General features: G+C 56.2%; 1 protein-coding gene across 5 annotated transcripts in view; it reads right to left on the reverse strand.

Annotated features, from left to right (window-relative positions):
- Positions 1 to 21,158, reverse strand: part of AKT2 (AKT serine/threonine kinase 2) — a 42,806-nt gene that overhangs the window by 13,765 nt on the left and 7,883 nt on the right. Inside the window, exons 1-3 of one of the 5 annotated variants that reach the window (XM_055145576.1) lie at positions 11,913 to 11,935; positions 9,228 to 9,357; positions 730 to 858 (exon numbers count right to left, since the gene is read on the reverse strand). In XM_055145576.1, the coding sequence (XP_055001551.1) occupies positions 730 to 858; positions 9,228 to 9,273 (175 nt within the window). In that variant the 5' untranslated portion in view covers positions 9,274 to 9,357; positions 11,913 to 11,935. Of the gene's footprint in view, positions 1 to 729; positions 859 to 9,227; positions 9,361 to 9,888; positions 10,028 to 10,155; positions 10,290 to 11,912; positions 11,936 to 21,158 lie in introns of those variants that run through there. The other 4 variants (XM_055145577.1, XM_055145575.1, XM_055145574.1 and 1 more) reach the window with 4 other exon arrangements.

Below are 21,158 nucleotides of genomic sequence, written 5' to 3' on the forward strand. Positions count from 1 at the left end.
GAGGCAAAGGCCGATCAGCCCCGGGGAGGAAGTTGGAGGCAGCAGGGTCCCCCACAAGATGGGAATTGGGAGAAGGTGGGGGGTGCTCTTAACCATGAGTTAAACAAAGTGGGCATGACAGAGGGACACTACCGGGCAAGGGAGGAGCTAGGACTCTGCACACGAGGCAAGAGGGGGCCTCTGAGCCAGTCTGGGAAAGAAGAGGCTGGGAGTTGGGTGCTGAGGAATGCAGTGGAGATGGGGAGGGGCGGGGCATCCTTACAATATTCTTAGGAGGTAGGACAAAGGCCTGGTGATAATCGGGTCAACAGGGTCAGAGGAAGGCAGGGGTGGGACCTATGGCAGGAGGAGGCGCAAGGGCCTGGAGCCCACCAAGCTTTCAGTGGCTGGGGCCCTGCTGGAAGTTACCACCTGGATACCACAGGGGAGACAGCAGACGTAAGGATAGTCTGTGGTTGGCTGTGAGTGGGAGCCAAGGTTGCCTCCTGGTTAGCGGAACAGAGGCTCGGACTGCTGCTGTGGCAGATGGAGGGGGCGGTACTCTGGGTGCTCCTGGGGGAGTGGAGTGGGCGGTGCTCTGGGTGCTCCCTTCTCCCTGTCTGCACCTGACACCAGGCCAGCAGCGTGGAGACAGGCAGGCAGAGGGAGGGCCGTACCCCTGGAGGAGGGGCCCAGACTGGCCGGCCATGCTGAGCCCATGACCTGTGGCCCGCCCACCTGGAGACGCACCTGCAACGGAGAAGTTGTTTAGTGGGGGTAAGGTCTGGTCAGGGGCCTCCGGCCGCTCCTTATAGCCAATGAAGGAGCCGTCACTCTTCAGCAGGAAGTACCGGGGCCTCCAAGTCTTGATGTATTCACCTGAGCCGGGTGAGGAGGGGACAGAGGTCAGGGCACGGTCTGGCCAGGCCCCAAGGGACAGGCTCCCAGGGGCACCTTGGTGAGAGGGTGGGCGAGGGGGCGGGCAAGATGAGCCTCTCAAGAGCAGGCCTGGAGGCGGCCCGTGCTGACGCAGGCTCAGTGCTGGGCCAGGCCCGAGTGATCCAGAGGTCATGCCTGGCAGGAAGGCGCCAGCCACAGTGCCCCAGGGCACCAGCTGCCTCAGCATGCGGCCAGCAGCAAGTCCTCGCTGCCAGCACGGGGCCCAGGCCCAGGGGAGGCCCAGGCTTCCAAATCCACATGGCCTGTGGTCCTGGCAGGCCCCATCCAGCGGGCTGGAATTTGCCAGCACAGTGGTGCCAGGTGGGGTGTACTGTCGCTGTGCCCTCTGAGTGCCCCTTGTCTCTGCGTTTGCTCTGTGAAGGTCTCTGCACCCTGTGTCCACACGCACTCCCAGGACACACACCTCAGTGAGCTGCTAAGAACAGAGCAAGCCACACAAAAACGGAACGCCAAGCAACCCCATTTTGGGGTTTCAATTTTACTTTGGGGGGCCACACCAGGCAGTGCTCTGGGGCTGAGGGGGAGACTCCTGGCAGTGCCGGGGAGGGAACCTGTGAAGCCCCGAGCCAGCTCCTGAGCCCAGCAGCGCTACTGCCTACCCTTGTGTGTATTTTTGAGCCACACCTGGAGGTGCTCAGGGCTGACTCCCAGATTTGTGGTCAGCTCAGGATCACTCCTGGTGACCATGCGCAGTTCCTAGGGTTAAACCAGGATCGTCACATGCAAGGCAAGTGCCTTAACCTCTGAACTATTTCTCTGACCTCAGCAACCCTACTCTTTAAGGGTAAGAAGTAGAAACAACCCCAAATTCATCTGTTCATGAATGGATAAAACTAAGTGTGGCAGACCCATAGAGCAACACTGGACAATCAAGCAGTCATAAAGAGAAAACAAGTACACAATCTGCTGCTACGGATCATTAGAAGTTAGGCAGAGTGTGGGGAAAATGACGGAAAGGGCTGTAAACCCTGTTATGCCCTTTATGTTATACATTCAGAACTGGCAAACTTATAGTTCAAAAGGAGATCACTGGTGCCATGAGTGGGAAAGAGGGGAAGTGTGGGGGTGTGCTGGGGGGAGGCCGAGGGAAGGCTGGGTCTTCTGCTTGGGTGGGGGCACAGGGTGCTGAGCCGTAGCCCTGGCTCCAGAGCAGGCTCCTCCTCTGGGCAGGAAACCTCCAGGTGGCGGTAGCGACGAAGATGTAGTGTGCCTACACAGAAAGCCACCGAGTTACACTCCTTAATTTTGGGAGTGGGGCCCTCCCCACGGTGCTGGGGGCCCAGGGGGACATCTGGGGCTGGGGACTGACTCAGGGCCGCGAGCGCGCCAGGCAGGCCGGCTGCCCCTTGGCGCCGACTCCATGGCACCTCAACCACACATGGGAGTGGCTAAAACACAGCACGTGCACTCTCCCTCGGTCATCCAACACCAGCCTGGGCACATACCGGGGCCCTGCTCAGCAAAGGCCGCCACCAACAGCCTCTTGCGAGCAGCACTGCAACGCAGGCTCCGAGGCCACCAGCACACACATCCTTCCCCAGGCCTCGTTTCCTTCTCTGGGGCCATCTGTAAACCTGGTGCAGTGAAGCAGCTGAGGAGGAAGAGGACCAGGGGGCTTAAGTAGACTTGGCGCAGCCAATGTCTGAAGTATCTCCTACAGTGACAGGCCAGGAGTGTAGCTCAGCAGCAGAGCGCCGGCCTGGCATGTGGAGGGCCCCGGCCTAATTCTAGGCATCCCCGAACACTCAGGAATGTAACATTAAATGATTCTCTGTATGTCAAGTTCAAAACCTATCAAACCCTAAATCCAACAGGATCCAAAAGATTACTCACCATGATCAAATGGGTTTGGTTTTAACCCAGAATTACAAACATGGTTCAATATGAGATAGGTGTATAATACATCAGATTAAGAAAATGAAGAGACGGGCTGGAGAGAGCACAGTGGGTAGGGCGTTTGCCTTGCATGCGGCCATCCCAGGTTCAATTCCCAGCATCCCATATGGTCCCCCGCTCACCACCAGGAGTAATTCCTGAGTGCAAAGCCAGGAGTAACCCCTGAGCATTGCCGGGTGTGACCCAAAAAGCAAAAAAAAAAAAAAAAAAAGAAGAGAAAAATCCTGTCATCCACTCAACTGACAACATGCAACACCCTTTCTTTTTTGTTCTGTTTTGTTTTGGCCATATCTAGCAGTGCTCAGGGGTTACCGCGCTTAGGAATCACTCCTGGCAGTGCATGGGGGACCATATGGGGATCAAACTCAGGTCTGTTACGTGCAAGGCAAAACACCCTCCCCACTGCACTGTCGCTCCAGACCCAATGCAACACCCTTTCATGATACAAATATCAGTAAGCTAGGAATAGAAGGGAATTTCCTCCACATGCGTCTATGAGAAACCCACAGCAAACATCGCCCTCAGATGAGGAACAAGACAGAGGCCTGCTTTCACTGCCCCTGTTGCACGCTGTCCTGAAGCTTCCAGCCAGAGAAATGGATTAAAGGAATCCAGCCCAAAGAGCAAAAACTCTGCAGTTATGATTCTACCTAGAAAAAGGCCAAAGAGCCAACAAGTCATCATGAGAGCAGTGCTTCTAAACCGTGCTCCTTATGTTTCTCTGTGGGCCCCAGGGCAATCCTTGGGGTCGCAGGTGAAAGTCATGGAAACAGGAACCAGGACACTATAGTAGGGGCCAATCACTGGGGCAGCAGGTCCAGGGGAAGGAAACCAGACCAGAAGTGGGCCACAATCAGAAAAATAGTTGAAAAACACCATATTAGAGCTAATAAAGTAAAACCAACACACAAAAATGTTGCTTGTCTCTCTTTCTTGTCTTCTTGGTTTGTGGGCTGTACCCAGTGGTGCTCGAAATTAATCCTGGCTCTGTGCTCAGGAGTGACCCCTGGCAGTGTTCATGGTACCAAATGTGGGGCCAGGGATTCAAACCAGGTCAGTCCTACACAAGTTCTATTACTCCAGCCCTGAAAAATGACCAGCCATAACAAAATTAAAAAAAAAAAGAGATTCCGGGGGCCGGAGCGATAGCACAGCGGGTAGGGCGTTTGCCTTGCACGCAGCCGATCCGGGTTCGATCCCCGGCATCCCATATGGTCCCCCAAGCACTGCCAGGAGTAATTCCTGAGTGCAAAGCCAGGAGTAACCCCTGAGCATCGCTGGGTGTGACCCAAAAAGCAAAAAAAAAAAAAAAAAAAAAAGAGATTCCATTTACAATAAGGAAGTGAAAGACTCATTAAAGGCAACAAAATGTTACTAAAAAAAAAAATTAGGGAGTTAAATAAATACAAAGACTTTTGTGATGGGTTTGAAAATCCAATGTTGTTAGCATGGCAATACTACCCAGAAATCATCTTGAGATCAATACACTCCCAGGCCCAATTCCAATGTCTTTACTGCAGATATGGAGAAGCTGATCCTTAAACTGAAAGACACTGAAATTGGCAGGGCTCCCGAATAGCCCAAATAATAATAAAAAGAGAATAAAAAGGACTAGAGCAGTAATATAGCGGGTAGGGCGCTTGCCTTGCATGTGGCTGACTGGGGTTCAATCCCAGCATCCCTGCACCCAGATCACCACTGGGGTGCTCCCCACTCCCAGAATAAAAAGGAATAAAATAGAGCTGGGAACAGCTCAGTGATGGAACACGTGTCTCACTTATTACGTGAGGCACTCAGTCTGATCACTGACATAACAAGGTTAAAAAAAAAAGAGAGAGAGAGAGAGAGATGCCTCACTTCCCATTTCAAAACTGACTACAAAGCTACCACAACCGACTCATTGAGGTGGGAGGAGACATTTAGACCAAAGGGCAAGAACTGAGTCAGAGCCGCACATGGTGCACCCAGGTTAGGGCTCCGCCATCCCAGGTGTCTCCCAAACCCACCGGGAGTGATCCCTGAGCACAGAGTCAGGAGTAAGCCCTGAGTATCACTGGGTGTGGCCCCAAAACCAAAAACTTAAAATTAAAAAAGAACTGAGAATCAAAACACAAATTTCTAATTATAATTCTATGGTCAACTGATTTTCCACAGGAGTACTAGGCCTTCCTAGGGAGAAAAAACAGTCTCCGTTGTAGACCGTGGGGCAAATGGATATCTCAATTAAAAAACAGAGCTGGACACCCTACCTCAGCCTCTACACAGAGATGAACTCAAACTCAGGGTCAGACTACAGTGCAGCAGGCAGGGCGTTTGCCTTGCAAACCAACCCAGGTTCAATCCCCAGCACTTCGTATAGTCCCCTGGGTCTCATCAGGAACCGGGGATCACACCCCAGTCAGACTGTGAAAGTCATGGAAACAGGAACCAGGGCACTATTAGTAGGGGCCAATCACTGGGGCAGCAGGTCCAGGGGAAGAAAACCAAACCAGAAGTGGGCCACAATGAGAAAAATAGTTGAAAAACACCGTATTAGAGCTAATAAAGTAAAACCAACACACAAAAATGTTGCCTGTCTCTCTTTCTTGTCTTCTTGGCTTGTGGGCTGTACCCAGTGGCACCTCAACCACACACGGGAGGATCACACCCCAGTCAGCCGTGTGCAAGGCAAGTGCCCTACCCACTGCACTATCACTCCGGCTCCAACAGGGCTTTCTTTAATGATGATAAAAACATTCAGGAACTAGACAGAGGTAGTGGTTACATAGACTGACGCACTAAAGGTCACTCATTTCGTATTACACTTATTTCACTCCAATTCTAACAAGCAAAACAAGACTAGAAAACTCACCAATCTCAGTAAGGGGAGCAGTGGCTGCCTCAAAGCGGGCAACGAGAATGAACTTGCTCTCTACCTTGATCTGAACAGTTCTGGGGTGAACTGAAGATTCAAGTACTTACCTGAGTTGTCTTTACATTGGTAACATGCAGGGAGGAAAAAAAGAAGCAACTCAGGCAGAAAGAACATTTCACACCAACCCCATCTGGCAGACTTAAAGGTTCCTTTACTCGCGCAGGGCTCACAGCTGCCCACCTCAGCACTGGCCTTGGGGCCTCGCCAGTGAAGTGACTGACTGACCCCCACTGTCACCACCTCCCTTCCTGTCTCCTGGCGCAGACTGGGCCACACCCAGCAAGCACGTGGGCCAGGCCCAGAGAGCACTGTTCCAGAGTCCAAGCCCCCACGCTGCCAAGCCCTCACTGAAACTCAGGCACATCATATTTTATGCCAAGCAAGACACAGGAAGTGATATGGTCAAGAGCAGAGCCCCATGCTGGCCCAGAGTGGGCCCTCTGAAAACCTGGCTTGCATGCTTTCAGCTGACAACGGTGGGGTGCAACAGCACAGGAGGCAGAACAGCTGCAGTCAACAGGGTCCCTGAACCAGGAGGCCCAGGAGAGCGACAAGCACTCATGTATCGACAGTGCTAACCCAAAGCAGGTGTGTCTAGGTTGACATAAAGCCACCAGCAAGGGCTGGATCAATAGTACAGTGGCCAACCTGGGTTTGATCCCTAGCAACCCATATGGTCCCCCAGCACTGTCAGGTGTGATTCCAGAGTGCAGAGCCAGGAGTGACCCCTGGGCATTGCTGGAGCGGGAGGAGCTCCCCCAAAAAAGCCAAAAACAAAGTCACCAGCATCACTAGATAGATTTCCACCCGAAACTGTTCTTCAGACCCCTCCAGGGTTACCTGCACCCCCGTCACCAGTGAGCCCCAGGACAGTTCAGGAGTTTAGGCACAACATACAGACAGCACCCCCCACCACACACACACACACACACACACACACACACACACAATCCCAACTATGCACTCAGCACTGTGGCAACACTGCCCTGAGCACACTGGGTAAATCCCTGCCTTGCAGGGCGGTCCCTAGGCTCTGAACCTATTCTGTATGAAACCAAGGCTCAAAGATGCCACAGCCGGCCCAAAGTCACACCGAAAGCAAGTGGCAGAGCCAGAATAAGAACTTTGATGTCTACTAAGGCTAGAAAATCCCTGCCAAAAGCCCTAAATTCTGGGGCTGGAGCAACAGTACAGTGGGCAAGGCACTCACCTAAATGTGTCCTGGGTTTGATCCCTGGCATCTCACATGGTTCCCTGAGCACCATCAGGAGTAATTCCTAAGTGCAGAGCCAGGAGTAACTCCTGAGCATCACTGGGTGTGGTCCAAAAACAAACAAAAAGGCTGGAAACGAAACCAAAGCGATAGTACAGCAGGTACAGCACTTTCTTGCACGTTGCCAACCCGGGCTCAATCCTCATCACCAGGATTCCCCAAGCCCGCCAGGAGGGATCCCTGAGCACAGAGTCAGGACTAAGCTCTCGGGGACAGTCAGGTGTGACCCCAAAACAAAAGACTGAAAACAACCAATGCTGGCAGGGATGGGGAAAAAGCGACCCTCATTCGATATTGATGGGAATGTTGTCTGCTTCAGCCTCTATAGAAAACAGTATGGAGACTACTCAAAAACAGGAATAAAAAAAGGGGCTAGAGCAATAGCACAGCAGGTAGGCCATTTGCCTTGCATGCGGCTGACCTGGGTTCGATTCCAGCATCCCATATGGTCCCATGAGCACCGCCAGGAGTAATTCCTGAGTGCTAAGCCAGGAGTAACCCTTGTGCATTGCCGGGTGTGACCCAAAAAGGAAAAAAAAAAAATAACAGGAATAGAACTCCCATATGAAGGCCAAGAAGTGGAACTTCCCAGAGATTGGCATCTATTCCTCTAAAACTCAAAAATATTAAAATAAAAAGATATGTGCACACCTGGGGCCAGTAAGACAGTATAGCAGGAAGGGCACTTGCCTCCCATGTAACAGAGGGAGGGGAGGAGGGAGGAAGGAAGGAAGTACAGAAGGAAGGAAGGTATATTCACACCTATGTTCACTGCAGTGCTTAGTACAGTGAGACATGAAAACAAAGAAACTATGGTGTACATATACACTATGCCATACTATGCTGTGACAAGGACAGAACTGAAGAGCATCTTGTTAAGCAAAGTCAGAGGAAGGAGGGGAAATACCGGGTCTTACTCGTCTGTGGGATAAAGAGAGAGAGAGAACAAGGGAATGTACAAGACCAAACAAAACGACAAACCTTGACCTTGCACTGCAAATTGATTACCAAGCCCTGGGGGAAGAGATGAAGGGGGCCTAAGGATGGAACCAAAGAAGACACAAGGACAGTGGTGGGGGAGTCAACCCACAGGGATGGACGCAGGAGTTTTTACATCAATACCGTAGACTTTCACACTAGGATAACCGTCTTACCTAAACTATCACAACAATATACACAAACCCAGCGACAACAAATGTCTCCTTTCTTCAGGCCCCAAACATCCACCAGCACAGCCAGCTCAGGTTCTGGCTCACAGCACCCTGAGCACCAGCAGTCTGGGGAGTCAAATCCCGGGTCCTCTCTGAGGCCCGACACAGCTGCGCGGCTGTTCCCGGCACACAGGCCAACCCGCTGCTCCAGGAGCAAACCCCCCCAGCTTCCTGTGCCCTGTCCCCAACCTTCCCTTCGCCACTCCATTTTTCTTCTTGGGTAGGCCCTCTCTAACGGGGAGCAGGGGCTGGGGAGCTGCCCACAGTAAATCTCAGTGCGAGGGCCAGGGTTCAGTGCTGTGTGGGACCTTGGGATGGGGGGCGGAGTCCAGGGCCACTCCCGCAGTGCTCGGGTGCAGGTCAGGTTGCAGGCGCCCCCTGCATTCCTCCCCATCAGGGCACCACTCACCACCGCATTCTCGTCTGCTGACTTGTTTCCTATGTGTCCTTATGTCCCACTGAGAAAGACACCCCACAAGGTGTGTCACCCCACACACCTCACACCCAGCATAATTTGCTGTAAGGCACATGGCTTTGCCGTGCGCCTAAGTCTCAGTTCCTTCATCCCTAAAATGGGGCTCTCGGGGCCAAGGAGATGCTCACAAAGTGAATACAGGCCCCAAGTCTCAGCACCCCAGCCCCCACCTCCCACTCCCCAGCACCACAGCACCCCATGGTATAGCCCTGAGAGCCCTTAAGCCAAGCCCACGCCAGCCTCCCTGCATGTGGACCCCGTTTTCCCGTAGCAAAGGAGGCCTGCGGGAGAATGCTGCACGGTGGCAGAACAGAGCCTGGTGCCCGGTGAGGCTGCACACTCAGGCCTCCGCCCCACGTACCCACAAAGGGGCCTGGAGCTCCAAGAAGAGCCGGCCCAGGCAGGCGGGCCCACTCCCGGGATGGCAAGGTCCCTGCCCGTCGGCCTCTCAGGGCACCTCTGCCAGGGATGGGCACTGTGGGGGAAGGGGAGCCTGGAGCAGGAGGCCATGGCCCTTACCGCGCTTATGGAGCCAACCTTCTTTGATGACGGACACCTCATTCATGGTGGCAGCAGGACGCACTGTCACCTTGCTCGGCACAGCTCAGGGCAGCAGGACATGCAGGAGGCGTGGTGGACAGATCAGTGTCTGCAAGAGAAGGGCAGTGCAGGTCAGAGGGGGCCTCGCCGCAGCACCAGCAGCAGACTCCTCTGTGACCCGTGTCGCAACAAACCCAGCCTCGGTGCGGGCAAGGCCTGACCCCCCTCCCCACAGAGTCCTATCCTGGGGGAGCAGGGCTCCCTGGCCTGCGAGGCCACTCATGTTGCAGAGAGCCCCCCAACCTACCTTCACTCCCAATGGGGTAGGCAGCAGGGGCGCAGCGGCTCCACCCCCCATGTCACGGCCATGCCCGATGAATCGGACAGCCCAGAGCACCTGAGGGAGAGCGCCCACAACCAGCATCTCTCACACGCGCACAGCACTCAACGCTAAGCTCCACACGCCACCATCCAGCGTCCACGCTGCTCTCACAGCCACCTTCCCACCCGCACTCTCTCATGCTCACTCCAGTCTACTTTGCTCTCACAGCCCACCTCCAGCCCCCTCACCCCCCCACACACACACACGTACTCTCACTCACACACTCACTCCAGCTTTGGGAACTCGGAAGACTCCCACCTGCCCCACAGCAACACGGGCAACCACCCCCGGCCGCCCAAGGTCCCTCCTCGCAGCCGCTCTAGGTCATGAACGAGCAGCAACCTCCGACAGCCGCACTGGTCAGGGGCTTGGAGACGTCCTGCCTGAGCCCCGGGCCTCAGGCCTCAGTGCGCAGGGGCCGGCAGCCGGCAGACTGACAGACGCCGGGCCCGCTGCTCGGCTCAGGTTCCCGGGCAGGCGGAGGGCGGGCAGGAGGGCGGGAGGCGGCCGCCCGCTGGGCTCTACCTGCAGCCACAGGCCTGGCCAGGGGCCAGGGAGTCCCAGGCGCCTCGCGCCTCTCCCGGCCGGAGGTTATTTGCGGACAGCAGGTCAGGAGCTAGGGTGGCCCCCAGAGGAGCGGCAGCTGGCTCCAGGGGCACCGTGGGCATCAGCTTTCTCTCGTGCCCCAGGGGAGCTGGGAGGCTGGGCGCACTCCCGCCTGGCATGTGACGGTGGCACGCTGCCCGGGCTGGGCAGAGAGAAGGGAGGTAAGTGGGAGGAAGCAGGAGCAGAGACAAGATGGAAAGTGACGGGGAAGTAAACAGCAGGGCGAGAAATCACGTTCTGGACTCGGAGCTGCAAAGGCGGGGCCTGAGCAGCAATGGGGCTCCCTCCCCCCACAGGCTGGTCCCAGAGAGAAAAGCGCCAGCCCCCTGCAGCCTGGCTCAGCCCCAGGGCTGTCCTCCCTGCCACAGGCCCCCAATCTGTCCTTCTCAGCAGTGATGACCCTCAAACGTGACCAGTGGCCTCCCACCTGCCTTGGGCAGAGCCAAACTCCTCCGCTTCCTAAACAAGACCTTCATGGAGGGGCCTCTCCTGCGCCCCCCCACACCACCCCTCAGCTTCCTCCAGCCCCCACCCTGACCTCCCTGGGCTCTCACCCCCACTCTAACCTGGACTCTTCCTCTCCGTTCAGACTTCCAAGGCGCCCAGCCACCCTGCCCAGAGACACCTGAAAGCCTTCAGCAAAGGCCAATGCTCGCACCTGAAAACATTCGCACCTGGCACTGCCCGCCTCCCACGCCCCTTCTCCACCAGGCCCCCGTCACACAGGCCTCCCTCTCTTCGTTCTGTGCCTTCTCCCCGCTCCTGGGACCTCAGCGGAACCAATGCCACCGCCCAGAAACTCTCCCGACCGCAGAGGCCACACAGGGTACACTGTGCTCCTCCTCAGCCTGTTCTCGCACGCCTGGAGCCCGCACAGCACCTGGGTGTCTACTGAGAACACAGGGCGCGAGCCCACAGATCCCAGGACCAGACAGCGCCGCAGAAATGCCTCGGGGCTCTCCACACGCCACCCAGCTGCTCTGAGGGGTGCCGCGCTCCGAACACGCATCGGGGAGACAAAGCCACGGGCCTTCTCGAAGCTCCCGCTCCAGCGTGACACGCAGACAACACGCAGCTATGAGGAAGGCTGGAGATGCAGAAGCAGCGGGGAGGCAAACAACGTGGGGAAAGGAGACGGGAAAGGGGGAGCTGCGCCAGCCACGCCGGAAGGGAGGAGCGTGCCAGGCAGATGCGCTGGGCAGACTTGGCAGCATGAGGGCACGTGCGCAGCCTGGGGGCGGCAAGGAGCTCGGACAGTGCAGCCACTCGGTGGGGGTCCAGGGCTCCAGGGAGGAATTCCTCCCCAAGCCGGCCTAACGCCACGCCAACACACTGCCGCTGGTACCAGCTCGGCACCCTCTAGTCCAGGGCTGGGATGGACACTCAGGAGTCCAGAGTCCGAGAAGAAAAGGACTGGGGCCTGGTGTCCAATCTGAACTCCCCCTCCCCGATGGCCCAGGGACCTGGCCTCTCGGGCCCTATTTCACAGCATGTGGCATGGGCCCGGGGCCCTGTGAATGACCACACACGTGGCTGCCAGGGTCAGAGAGGGCAACACAGGGCTGTGAACCCTTGCCAGCTGGGTGGCCTTGAGCAGGGTACCCCAGAGACACCCCTGAACTCCTCACAAAGGTGCTGTTGGGCAGGACCGGGGCCAGAAGGGGGGAAGCGTTTACCTTGGTCTCCTGGCCGAGGCTGCCGGCGGAGGCTCCGCCCCCAGAGCCACCTCTCACATTCTCACTTCCAAGGCTCAGCCGCACAGTGAAGGGGGAGGAACTGCCAGGTTCCCTGTGTCCCGCCTGGCTCCCGCGCGCCCGTCCTCCCACTGAGGGTGGCGCCTCGTCTGAGGTGTCTGTGACGCAGGGTGCAGTGATGAAACGCCTGCCCCACGGCCAGGAGGACGGCCTGCTTGCTGGGGGACGCCCAGGCAGGAGGACCGAGCGCTGCCTCCGGAAGCCAGGTGAGAGCACGCAGGGGCCTGCCCCGGCCGCAGGGAGCACAGCCCTGGGTCTTCCTTTGCCTGCTACTTCCTCGTTGGCCCGGGCCAGAGGCCGGGGAGAGCCACAGACTCGAATGCCACAGAGAGGCGAGCCACCCGGGAGGCAAGGTGAAAAGAGCAAGGGCACCCACGCTCCCGAGAACACACAATCTCATTAGTTCCAGGGAAAGGGCAGATTAAAACCACCTACCGGCCATGGCTCAAGTCTTTCAACGGCCAATGCCAAGTGTTGACAAGGACATGAAAGAACTGTTACTGGTGGGAATATGAACTGGTGTGACGCCAATAGGAAATTATGTAGCAGAAGAGAGCAGACTCGAGGAGGCCCCCCTATGGCCCCGCAATCTAGAACTCCCAGGCAGAAACATCTATTGAGTGTTCTCAACACCAGTGCTCCTCAAGACCCCGAGCTTGTGAACAGACCCAGGATCCATCCCTGGAGAACACACAACCCACCAGGGTCACTTCCTCCAGCACAGCCCCGAGCCCTGCTCTGCAGCGTAGTTCCCCTCACAGGGACAAGCGGTACACAGTGGGCTAAAAGCAACACCAGTCATGGCACTTGCTGTTGAGGGCAGGGCTACTCTTCTCCCAATGAGTCGAAGCTGACACAGCAGTGACATGGGGCAGGACAGGAGGCAGCGCCTGCTGGGATTTCACAGGCCCCAGCTTTACAGTCACAAGGCACACTGCACTGCACAGAATGAATTTAGAATGATGCTTTTCTGCATTTTATGACAAACATAAGAACTATTTTAAAAAGCACCTGAGGGGGCTGGAGAAAAAGAACCGAGGCTAAGGCACCTGCCTTGCATGTGGCCGGCCCTGGTTCAATCCCCAAGCACTGCCAGGAATACGCACTGAGCCATGCTGGGCAATGTCTCTAAGACTCTCAGGCATGTAAGCCTGAGAGTCAAGGCACAGGTGAACTGGAAATGGGACCCCTGGCTCCCAGGCTCCCTCCCTGACCCAGACGGGCCTTCTCAGACTGGCCCCTCAAGAAAGAGAGGCCACCCATGGCCGAAGAACCCAGGGGCTGAAGGATCCTAATTCCAAACCGGGCACTACAGCTGCTGGGCCAGGAGGCCACAGGTTAGTGGCCCCGTCTATTCCCATCTGAGCTGGGACCCTGCTGAGGGCAGCCGCAGCCCAGAAGGGAGCTGGTAGCACACTTCAAGCCCCCCAGCCTGGAGGCTACCCTGCTGCTCTAGAGTTTGGGGGTCCACTTAACTCCACACAGAGGGTAGCTAAGTGAGAATGAAAATCAGAACGGCTTGCTCTGAGCAAGGTGAGCACTGGGAGTGGAGCTCCTGTGGGTGGGCTGTCCTGCCCCCAGGGATCCCAAATGCTTTACCTGAGCTCCAGCCCTTCTGAGTCATCTTCAAAGGTTCCTGCTGTGGTCTGGTTTGGGAGCCACATGCTGGTGGTGCGGCGGGGCCGCAGGTGGGGCCGAGGATTAAACCAGGGTAGATGGAATGCAAGGCAAGTGCCTTAGCCCCCATACTACCTCTCTGGCCCTGGGTTTTGTGTTTTGTTTAGTTTTTTTTTCCACTTTTTTTGGTCACACCCAGAGATGCTCAGGGGTTATGCCTGGTTCTGCACTCAGTAATTACTCTGGCAGTGCTCGGGGGACCTTTGGTTGCTGGGAATCAAACTCGGGCTGGCCGTGTGCAAGGCAAATGTCCTACCCGCTGTGCTATCGCTCCAGTCCCAAGGTTTTGTATTTCTGATTCCAATGGCTCAACACATGGAGCAGCACTGACTTATCATTCTATCAAACACTCCGTAGGTTATTTTAAATGCCCTGTGATTATTCCCTCTGACTTGGGGATCTCTGTTTCAGAAAGGCCTCCTCCTCACAGTGCTGGGGTCAGAGCCAGGGCCCTGGGCACCCAGTTACTGCAAACCACACCGACCAGCACTCTGGGAAGGAGCTGGGCCTAAGAAAGGACCTTCCCCCGACTCCTCGGCTGCACAGCTGGGGTCAGGATAGAGCTTTAGTACTTGTGCCATCACCCGTGTTCCATCGAGGGCCCTCTGACCAGGGAGGCAGCACCCTCCTCAGATCAAACCCTCCCCAGGCCCCAAAGTTATCACAGAAGCCCCAGGGGAGGGGAGAGCGTATAGGAGTGAGGTGCTTGCCTTGCATGCCACTGGCCCCCTCTTGGTTCCCTAAGCATTGCCTAGAATGACCCATGACAGGGCCAGAAATCGGCTTTGAGCGCTGACGGGTGTGGCTCTAAGCCCCTCCCTGCAGCTAAAGAACCCCAGGAGCCTCTGAGGACTGCATAGTCCCCTTAATTTCTCCAAATACACTTTATCTCAGGGTGCCTACCTGCTGCAGCTGCTCAGCCACATGAGGACACCCCAACCACAGGGCCCTTACACATGCTGCCACCCCCACCATGACCTGTAACACATTCAAGACCCCACCCTTCCACCTTCAGTCTTGGCATTTGGTTTTGTTTGGGAGGGAGCACACCCAGTGGTGGTAAGGGATGACCTCTGGCTGTGCACCTAGGGATCACTCCTGGCTGGCTTGGAGGGACCATATGGGGTACCGGAATCAGCCACATGCAAGGTAAGTGCCCTCCCCACTGCACTACTGCTCTGTCCCCTCTCTTTGCATGTTCCCTTTAGCTCCCAAGACTGTTTTTTGTTTGTTTTCAGCTCTGTGCTCAGGGATCACTCCTAGAGGGGTTTGGGGAGCAACTTCCTGTTCAAAGTAGCACCAGGGGTCACTCCTGAGCAGAGTCAGGTCTCACTTGGAGCACCGCTGAGTATAGGCAAAGTGGCCCCCAACTCATCAAAAGAGAGACCTGCCAACAGACACTGTGGCATGAACTGTAGAATGAAGCCGTGGCCAGAACGAGTAAGAAACAAGCTGAGTTCCTTTCCTCATCACCCATCAAGTCCCTTTTCTCACGTGCCTGTGCTCTGAGCAGGGCTCCATGCCACATAGCACAAATGAGACCCAGAAGCGAGAGGCACGACAGTGGGGTGGGGGTTCCTGGGTGAGTGAGCCCCAGGGTGCCTACCACCTCCCCTCTACTCTGCGTCTCCCCTACAGCTCCGAGGAAGGCTGCTCAGAAGCCAGACACTGGGGTGGGAGAGGCAGGAAGGAGGAAACGACGTCCTCATTGGCCACGAGACTCTGGCCTGGTCCTGAGTTCTGTGCCGCACTTTTGGCCCCATGGGGAAGCAGGAAACACTCCTTCTCAGAAGAGGCCTATGGCAGCACACTGGGCTGCCCTGGGCAAGGCAGCAAGCTTAAGTACACCCCAGCCCCTGCCTGCGGAAGCAGCACCTTGCCCTGGTGCTGCCCACCAGGCATGTCCTTAGATACTACCAAATGTCCCCTGGGGAGCAAAGTCACCCCCTCTGAGAAGGGCTGTTCTGAGGATATTCTTGTCAAACAGGGAAACGCTGGAAACAACCTAAATGCCCCCAAAGGGACCTGCTCTACAATAATGGGCCACAGCCTGCTGGCAACACCGGAGAGCTCTGCCCTCATGGGTCCAAGCCTCCCGCAGCCCCAGAAGGCAGGCCCTCGCGTGCACCATTTTAACAAAGAAACTGAGGCTAGGAGTGAAAAGACCGGCCTCACTCGCCTGACCAGGAAACAGGAAGCTGGGATGCGCCCCAGGCAGCTTGGCCTCCCCCCCACCAAACGGCACCTCAGCCCGCACTCTGCCTGCATAGTGTTCCCAGCCACTGGATTGGCAGCAGAGGGATCTGGAGGGGTGGAAGGGAGGGTCGTGCACAGGGAGCGTTCAGCCTGCATGTGACAGCGCAGGGCGTGGGCGCAGCCACAGCCTGTCACCTCTAACCTCGCCAATGCGGCCCCTGTGTTCACCACGGAGAACGGCTGTTCCTGCCCCCCCTCCCAAAACATACATACACACACTGCCTCAGGAGTGAGGCAGGTAGCTCTGTTCATCCTCCACGGAAAACACCTCGGGGCCTGAGGGTACAGGGAGGCCCGGAACGCTCCCTCTCACATACAGAATCACGAAAGGCACAGGATGAGCATGGGAGTCCAGGTGGCCCCAGGAACTGAGCTGGACCTTTGCTGTGTAACTTGAGCAAGGCCTTTGCCTCAGTTTCCTCCTCCTTGAATTAAGAGTTAATCGACACAGAGGACATATTTTGGGGAGGTTGGGGGGTGAGAGTGCCTCAATGTATCTGGATAATCTATATACCTTCTGCCTTGTAATGGTTTCTGGACCAAGAAATGGGGAGTGAAAAATGAAGTCTGTATTTTAAATTTTTTTTTTTTTTTTTTTTTTTGCTTTTTGGGTCACACCCAGCATTGCACAGGGGTTACTCCTGGCTCATACACTCAGGAATTACTCCTGGCGATGCTCAGGGGGCATATGGGTGGGATACTGGGAATCGAACCCGGTGCAGCTGCCCTACCCGCTGTACTATCGCTCCAACCCCCTAAATTCTTTTTTTTTTGCGTCACACCCAACGATGCACAGGGGTCACTCTTGGCTCTGTACTCAGGAATTACCCCTGGCAGTGCTCAGGGGACGATATGGGATGTTGTGAATCGAACCCGGGTCGGCCATCCTACCCGCTGTGCTATCGCTCTAGCCCCCTTAAATTCTCTTTTTAAGAAGAGAGAATCACTGTCCATCACTCCAAGGCAGATCCTAAGAGCCCATCCACAGCCAGAGACGTGGCTGTAGTAGAGGTGAGAAAAACACAAACCAGGCCAGGGAGGTAGTTCAAAGGGCAGGGGTGCAAGTGCAAGGCCCCGGGGCAAGGTCCCTGGCACTGCAGGTGTGACCCAGTCCAGCGCTCTGCCCCTATAGCATGCACAGCCCTGGGCTCTCAGTTCTGCTGGGAGTCAGTCCCCAGCAACAAAGAACACCAAGATACACGAGCTGCTGATGCGCCCTCACAATCCTCTGAACAGAGCCTGATACAGCAGCAACTCCACACCCATTAAAGGTGCTATTATTTCCTCCAGTGGGTGAAGACTGGGACCGTCACTGCCTCCGTGATGTATTTCTGGAATGTGGAATCTTACCTATTCCGCCTCCTGGGTAAGAAGCAGCTGAGAGACACTTTTCTTTCTCCCAACCACCGTGCCCACCCCGCCACTGCCCCATCTGTCTACTGCAGAAGGTGGGATGGGAGGGAGGCCGGATTCGTGGGTGGGCTGCAGAAGAAACTGGGGCACGAATAAGCAGGGAACAGATTCCCTTCTCCTTTTTGCCACCCCCAACATACCTTCTTCCTCACCCAGCCAGCAGGGCCTTAGCGTCCTCACTGAAATCCCATTGCAGACTTGAGTACTTGAGTCGGGCTGGTCACAGGCCCCAAACGGGCCGAGTGCTCCCCACTCCAAGCCCGGCTCTGACCCTGAACCTCTCCAGCAAAAGGATCACGTCTAAGCCTTTGTTTCCAGGTCTGTTCTAGGGCTATACCCAGAGATGCAAAGACCTTACTTCTGGCTCTGCACTCAGGGGTCACTCCTGGCAGGGCACAGGAGACCACATGGGATGCCAGGATGGAACCTGGGCTGGCTACGCGTACAGCAAGTGCCCTCCTTGCTGTACTGTCTCTTTAGCCCATGTTTCCTGTCTTGGTCTTTGTGTTTTGGGCCACACAAGCAGTGCTGGGATGGAACCTGTTTGGCCTCTGCTTACAAAGCATGTGCTCCGGCCCTCCAAGCTGCCGCTCTGACCCCCAGACTTTACATAGTAGCAACAGGGACCTACCTGAGCTTGACCCCTGACTGTTCCCCTTTTCCCAGTCCCTAAAGGGCCCTTGCTCTCTTTGTGACCACCGGGCCTTTGTACATGCTGGTCCCTCCACTCAACACACTGGGCATCCTCTTCACGTGCAAATCCTCATTTTCGCAGGGACTGGCCCTGAATCACAGGCCTCACCGCTCAGCCTGCTGTTGCTGACAGCACTCACCTATTTCTGGTAATGGTGGCTTCCCTGATGAAATAGAGGCTCCAGAGGCAGGAAAGGGATCTGTTCCCATATCCCCAATCCCAACCAACACAGGATCAGGCAGGCCCAGGGCTTTATTTTTTAATGTAAAAGAACTTCAGGGGGTGGGGAGTGGGGGACTGGGGCCATAAACAGTACAGCATGTTGGGTGTTTGCCTTGAACGACAATGCGCCCTGACCCTATTACCTGACATAATCCCCTAATCATGGCCAGAAGTGATCCCTGGACTCAAGCTAGGAGGAACCCCTGAGCATTACTGGATGTGGCCCAATGCCATATTATTTTTCGGTTTTGGGGCCACACATGGCAGTGTTCAGGGATGACTTCTGGTTTTGTGTTTGGGGCTGAGCCAGCCTAGGGGCATGGTGCACAGGTGCACTGAGCACTCCCAGGCCTGGAGCTCTGATTAGCTCAGGGAGGGTGTGACATAGAGAACCCCCACCCTGAGCTCAGAGGTCTGCCAAGTGAGGGTGTAAGAGAAATTCCTGCACTTGCTCCCTCACTGCCCTGGCCAGCAGGGAGACAGGAGGGACGAACAGAACTCTGGCCCGGGAGAACTTAGATAGGCAGCTTGAGTGGTACGCTCAGAATTGACGGATGGAGAGATGCAACATGCGGACAAGCGGGTATGGGTAAGGGGCCGAGGGCTTCTGCTCTGAGAGTCGGTCAGAAAAACACAGAATGGACACTCCACGACAAGGGGCAGGCCAGGGTGTGAGTGAAGAGGAGGGGGGCAGAGGGCAGGCACACCTGGGACCCAGCGTCAGGGCTGTGGCCGACTTCTGCAGCTGTCCCCAGGAGAGGTTCCATGCACTGGCTGGACACTTCCACAGGCTTGGTCATTTGGAAACCATGAGGATGCAGTTTCCAGACGAGGAGGCTGGGATCTGGCCGAGGAGTTCCCAACGTGCCATCTGAGCCCTGAGCCTCAGCCCCCTCCTTGCTCCCAAGAACCAAAGCCAGCTCACCTCACTCCTCAGACGGCCCCTGCCCACCCCCGACTTCTTGCAGTCCACACGCTCAGACACTGTGACCCTGCGAGACACTTCTGTCATGGTAGCAATGTGGCGGTGGAGGCCAGAGCCACGGAGGAACTGAATTTTTAGCTTTGCTTTGAGTGAGGATTTAAATAACCCTCCCAGCTCTCGCCTGCACACTGGGGCTCAGCTGAGGAGCCTCGCTGATGCCGCACCTCTGCAGGAAGGAAGAGGGGGGGTGCAAAGAGGCAACAAAACAGCTGCTGTGACACTGGCCAAGGGGAGAGACCAGGTGTCCACATTTACCTGGCCTACCACCCCCCCCCCCAGCCCTATTCAGAAAAAGGAACACCGCATCCCCCTGGAAATCTACCTTTCTTCACTGAACAAACAGGAAGTGTCCCCCAATCACACTTAAGGGAACTCTGGGTCCCCAGGTGACTCCTGCAGCCCCAGCAGGAGGGGCATGGCACTGCCCACTTTGGGATGTGCTGGGAAAGTCCAACCTATCTGCCAAAGAAAAGGCCCCCTCCTTGCTCCTCGGCCTGCCCGACCCGACCCACGCAGGCTGCATGGTGCTCTTCTGCCCCTCAGTGATGAACACGCCATCCCACTCTAACCTAACAGATCTCAAATGAGTGGGGGTGGGGGGACACAACAAATTAGGATCACCAGAGAGACCCACCGAGACCCACGTCATGCACATCTCAAGATGAGCAGCCACGACTCAGGAGCCAACTCAGAGCAAAGATCCCACTGACCCCAGGGGCTATGGTGGTGGAACTCAGTGTAGTGGGCTCAAGACACGTCAGCGCTGACTCTCTGAAATAAAAAACAGACAACTCACAGACACACGCTACCCCAAAACGTACTTGAGGGGCTGGAGCAACAGCACAGCAGGAGAGCGTTTGCCCTGCAGCAGCCACCCAAGTTCGATCCTCGGCATCCCATCTGGTCCCCGACCACCACCAGGAGTGATCCCTGAGCGCAGAGCGAGGAGTAAGCCCTGAGCATCACCAGGTGTGACCCAAAAAACAAACAAACAAAAACCCCCAAAACACCCACATGCAAGACTGGAAATAGTATAGCAGGGAGGGTCCTTGCCTTGCACGTGCGCAGTCCTGGTTCAGTCCGCGGCACCCTGCAGTCACCGGAGCACCACTAGGACTAATTCCAGAGTGCAGAGCCAGGAGTAACTCCTGAACATCACGGGTGGGACCCCAAAAACAAAAACAAAACCCCACATGCTTGACACAGAGCACCAGCACGGCCACCCCCACCCTGGGAGGGCCCTCAGGAACACCTACTTCCTAAGCACAATGCGGTGCTCCCTCTTCCACACAAGCCCCCTGCTCCCATCGTCTGGCCCTGAACCTCACTGCTCCCCCCCTCCAGCCCCTCCAGCACACTCTGGCCACCACCTCAGGGCCTCCGGCTCCACTGCCGGCTGCCCCGCCCTCTTCCATCCCGCTCGCCTTTCCACAGCCCAGGGGAGGTGAGGGAGACAGAGACTGGAGACTACCCCTGTACCTCCTCCATTGGAATGGAGGGCTGCTCCCTGACACCCAGAATCGCACCGCACAAAGCAGAAGTTCTCTGGCCAAACACTGGATCATACAAAGGACCACAAAGAGTGAGGATGGGCTCCAGGCTTTCCAGAACTCAGATCCCAAGGAAGCGGGGTGGGGAGTAACCCCCTTAGCCCTTCCTCCTCCACTAGGGAAGCAAGGGGCTGGCCGAAGCCCGAGCTCAGTCACACTAGGGGGTGGAGAGAGGCAGCCACAAACCAGGGCCCAAACAGGCATCAACCGAGAGAGCCGTGTCATTTCCAGGCCTGCTCTGTGCCAGCTCTGCCCAGGACAAAAGGAAGCAGAAAAAGGGTATGAGAACAGAGTGGGCCCCAAATTAAGTGGTGATGGTCTGGTCACAGATCTGCCAGTCAGTGTTAAAATTCTTGAGATTTTTTTGTTTT

The sequence above is a fragment of the Sorex araneus genome, chromosome 8, assembly GCF_027595985.1.
Source record: "Sorex araneus isolate mSorAra2 chromosome 8, mSorAra2.pri, whole genome shotgun sequence".
Lineage (NCBI taxonomy): Eukaryota > Metazoa > Chordata > Mammalia > Eulipotyphla > Soricidae > Sorex > Sorex araneus.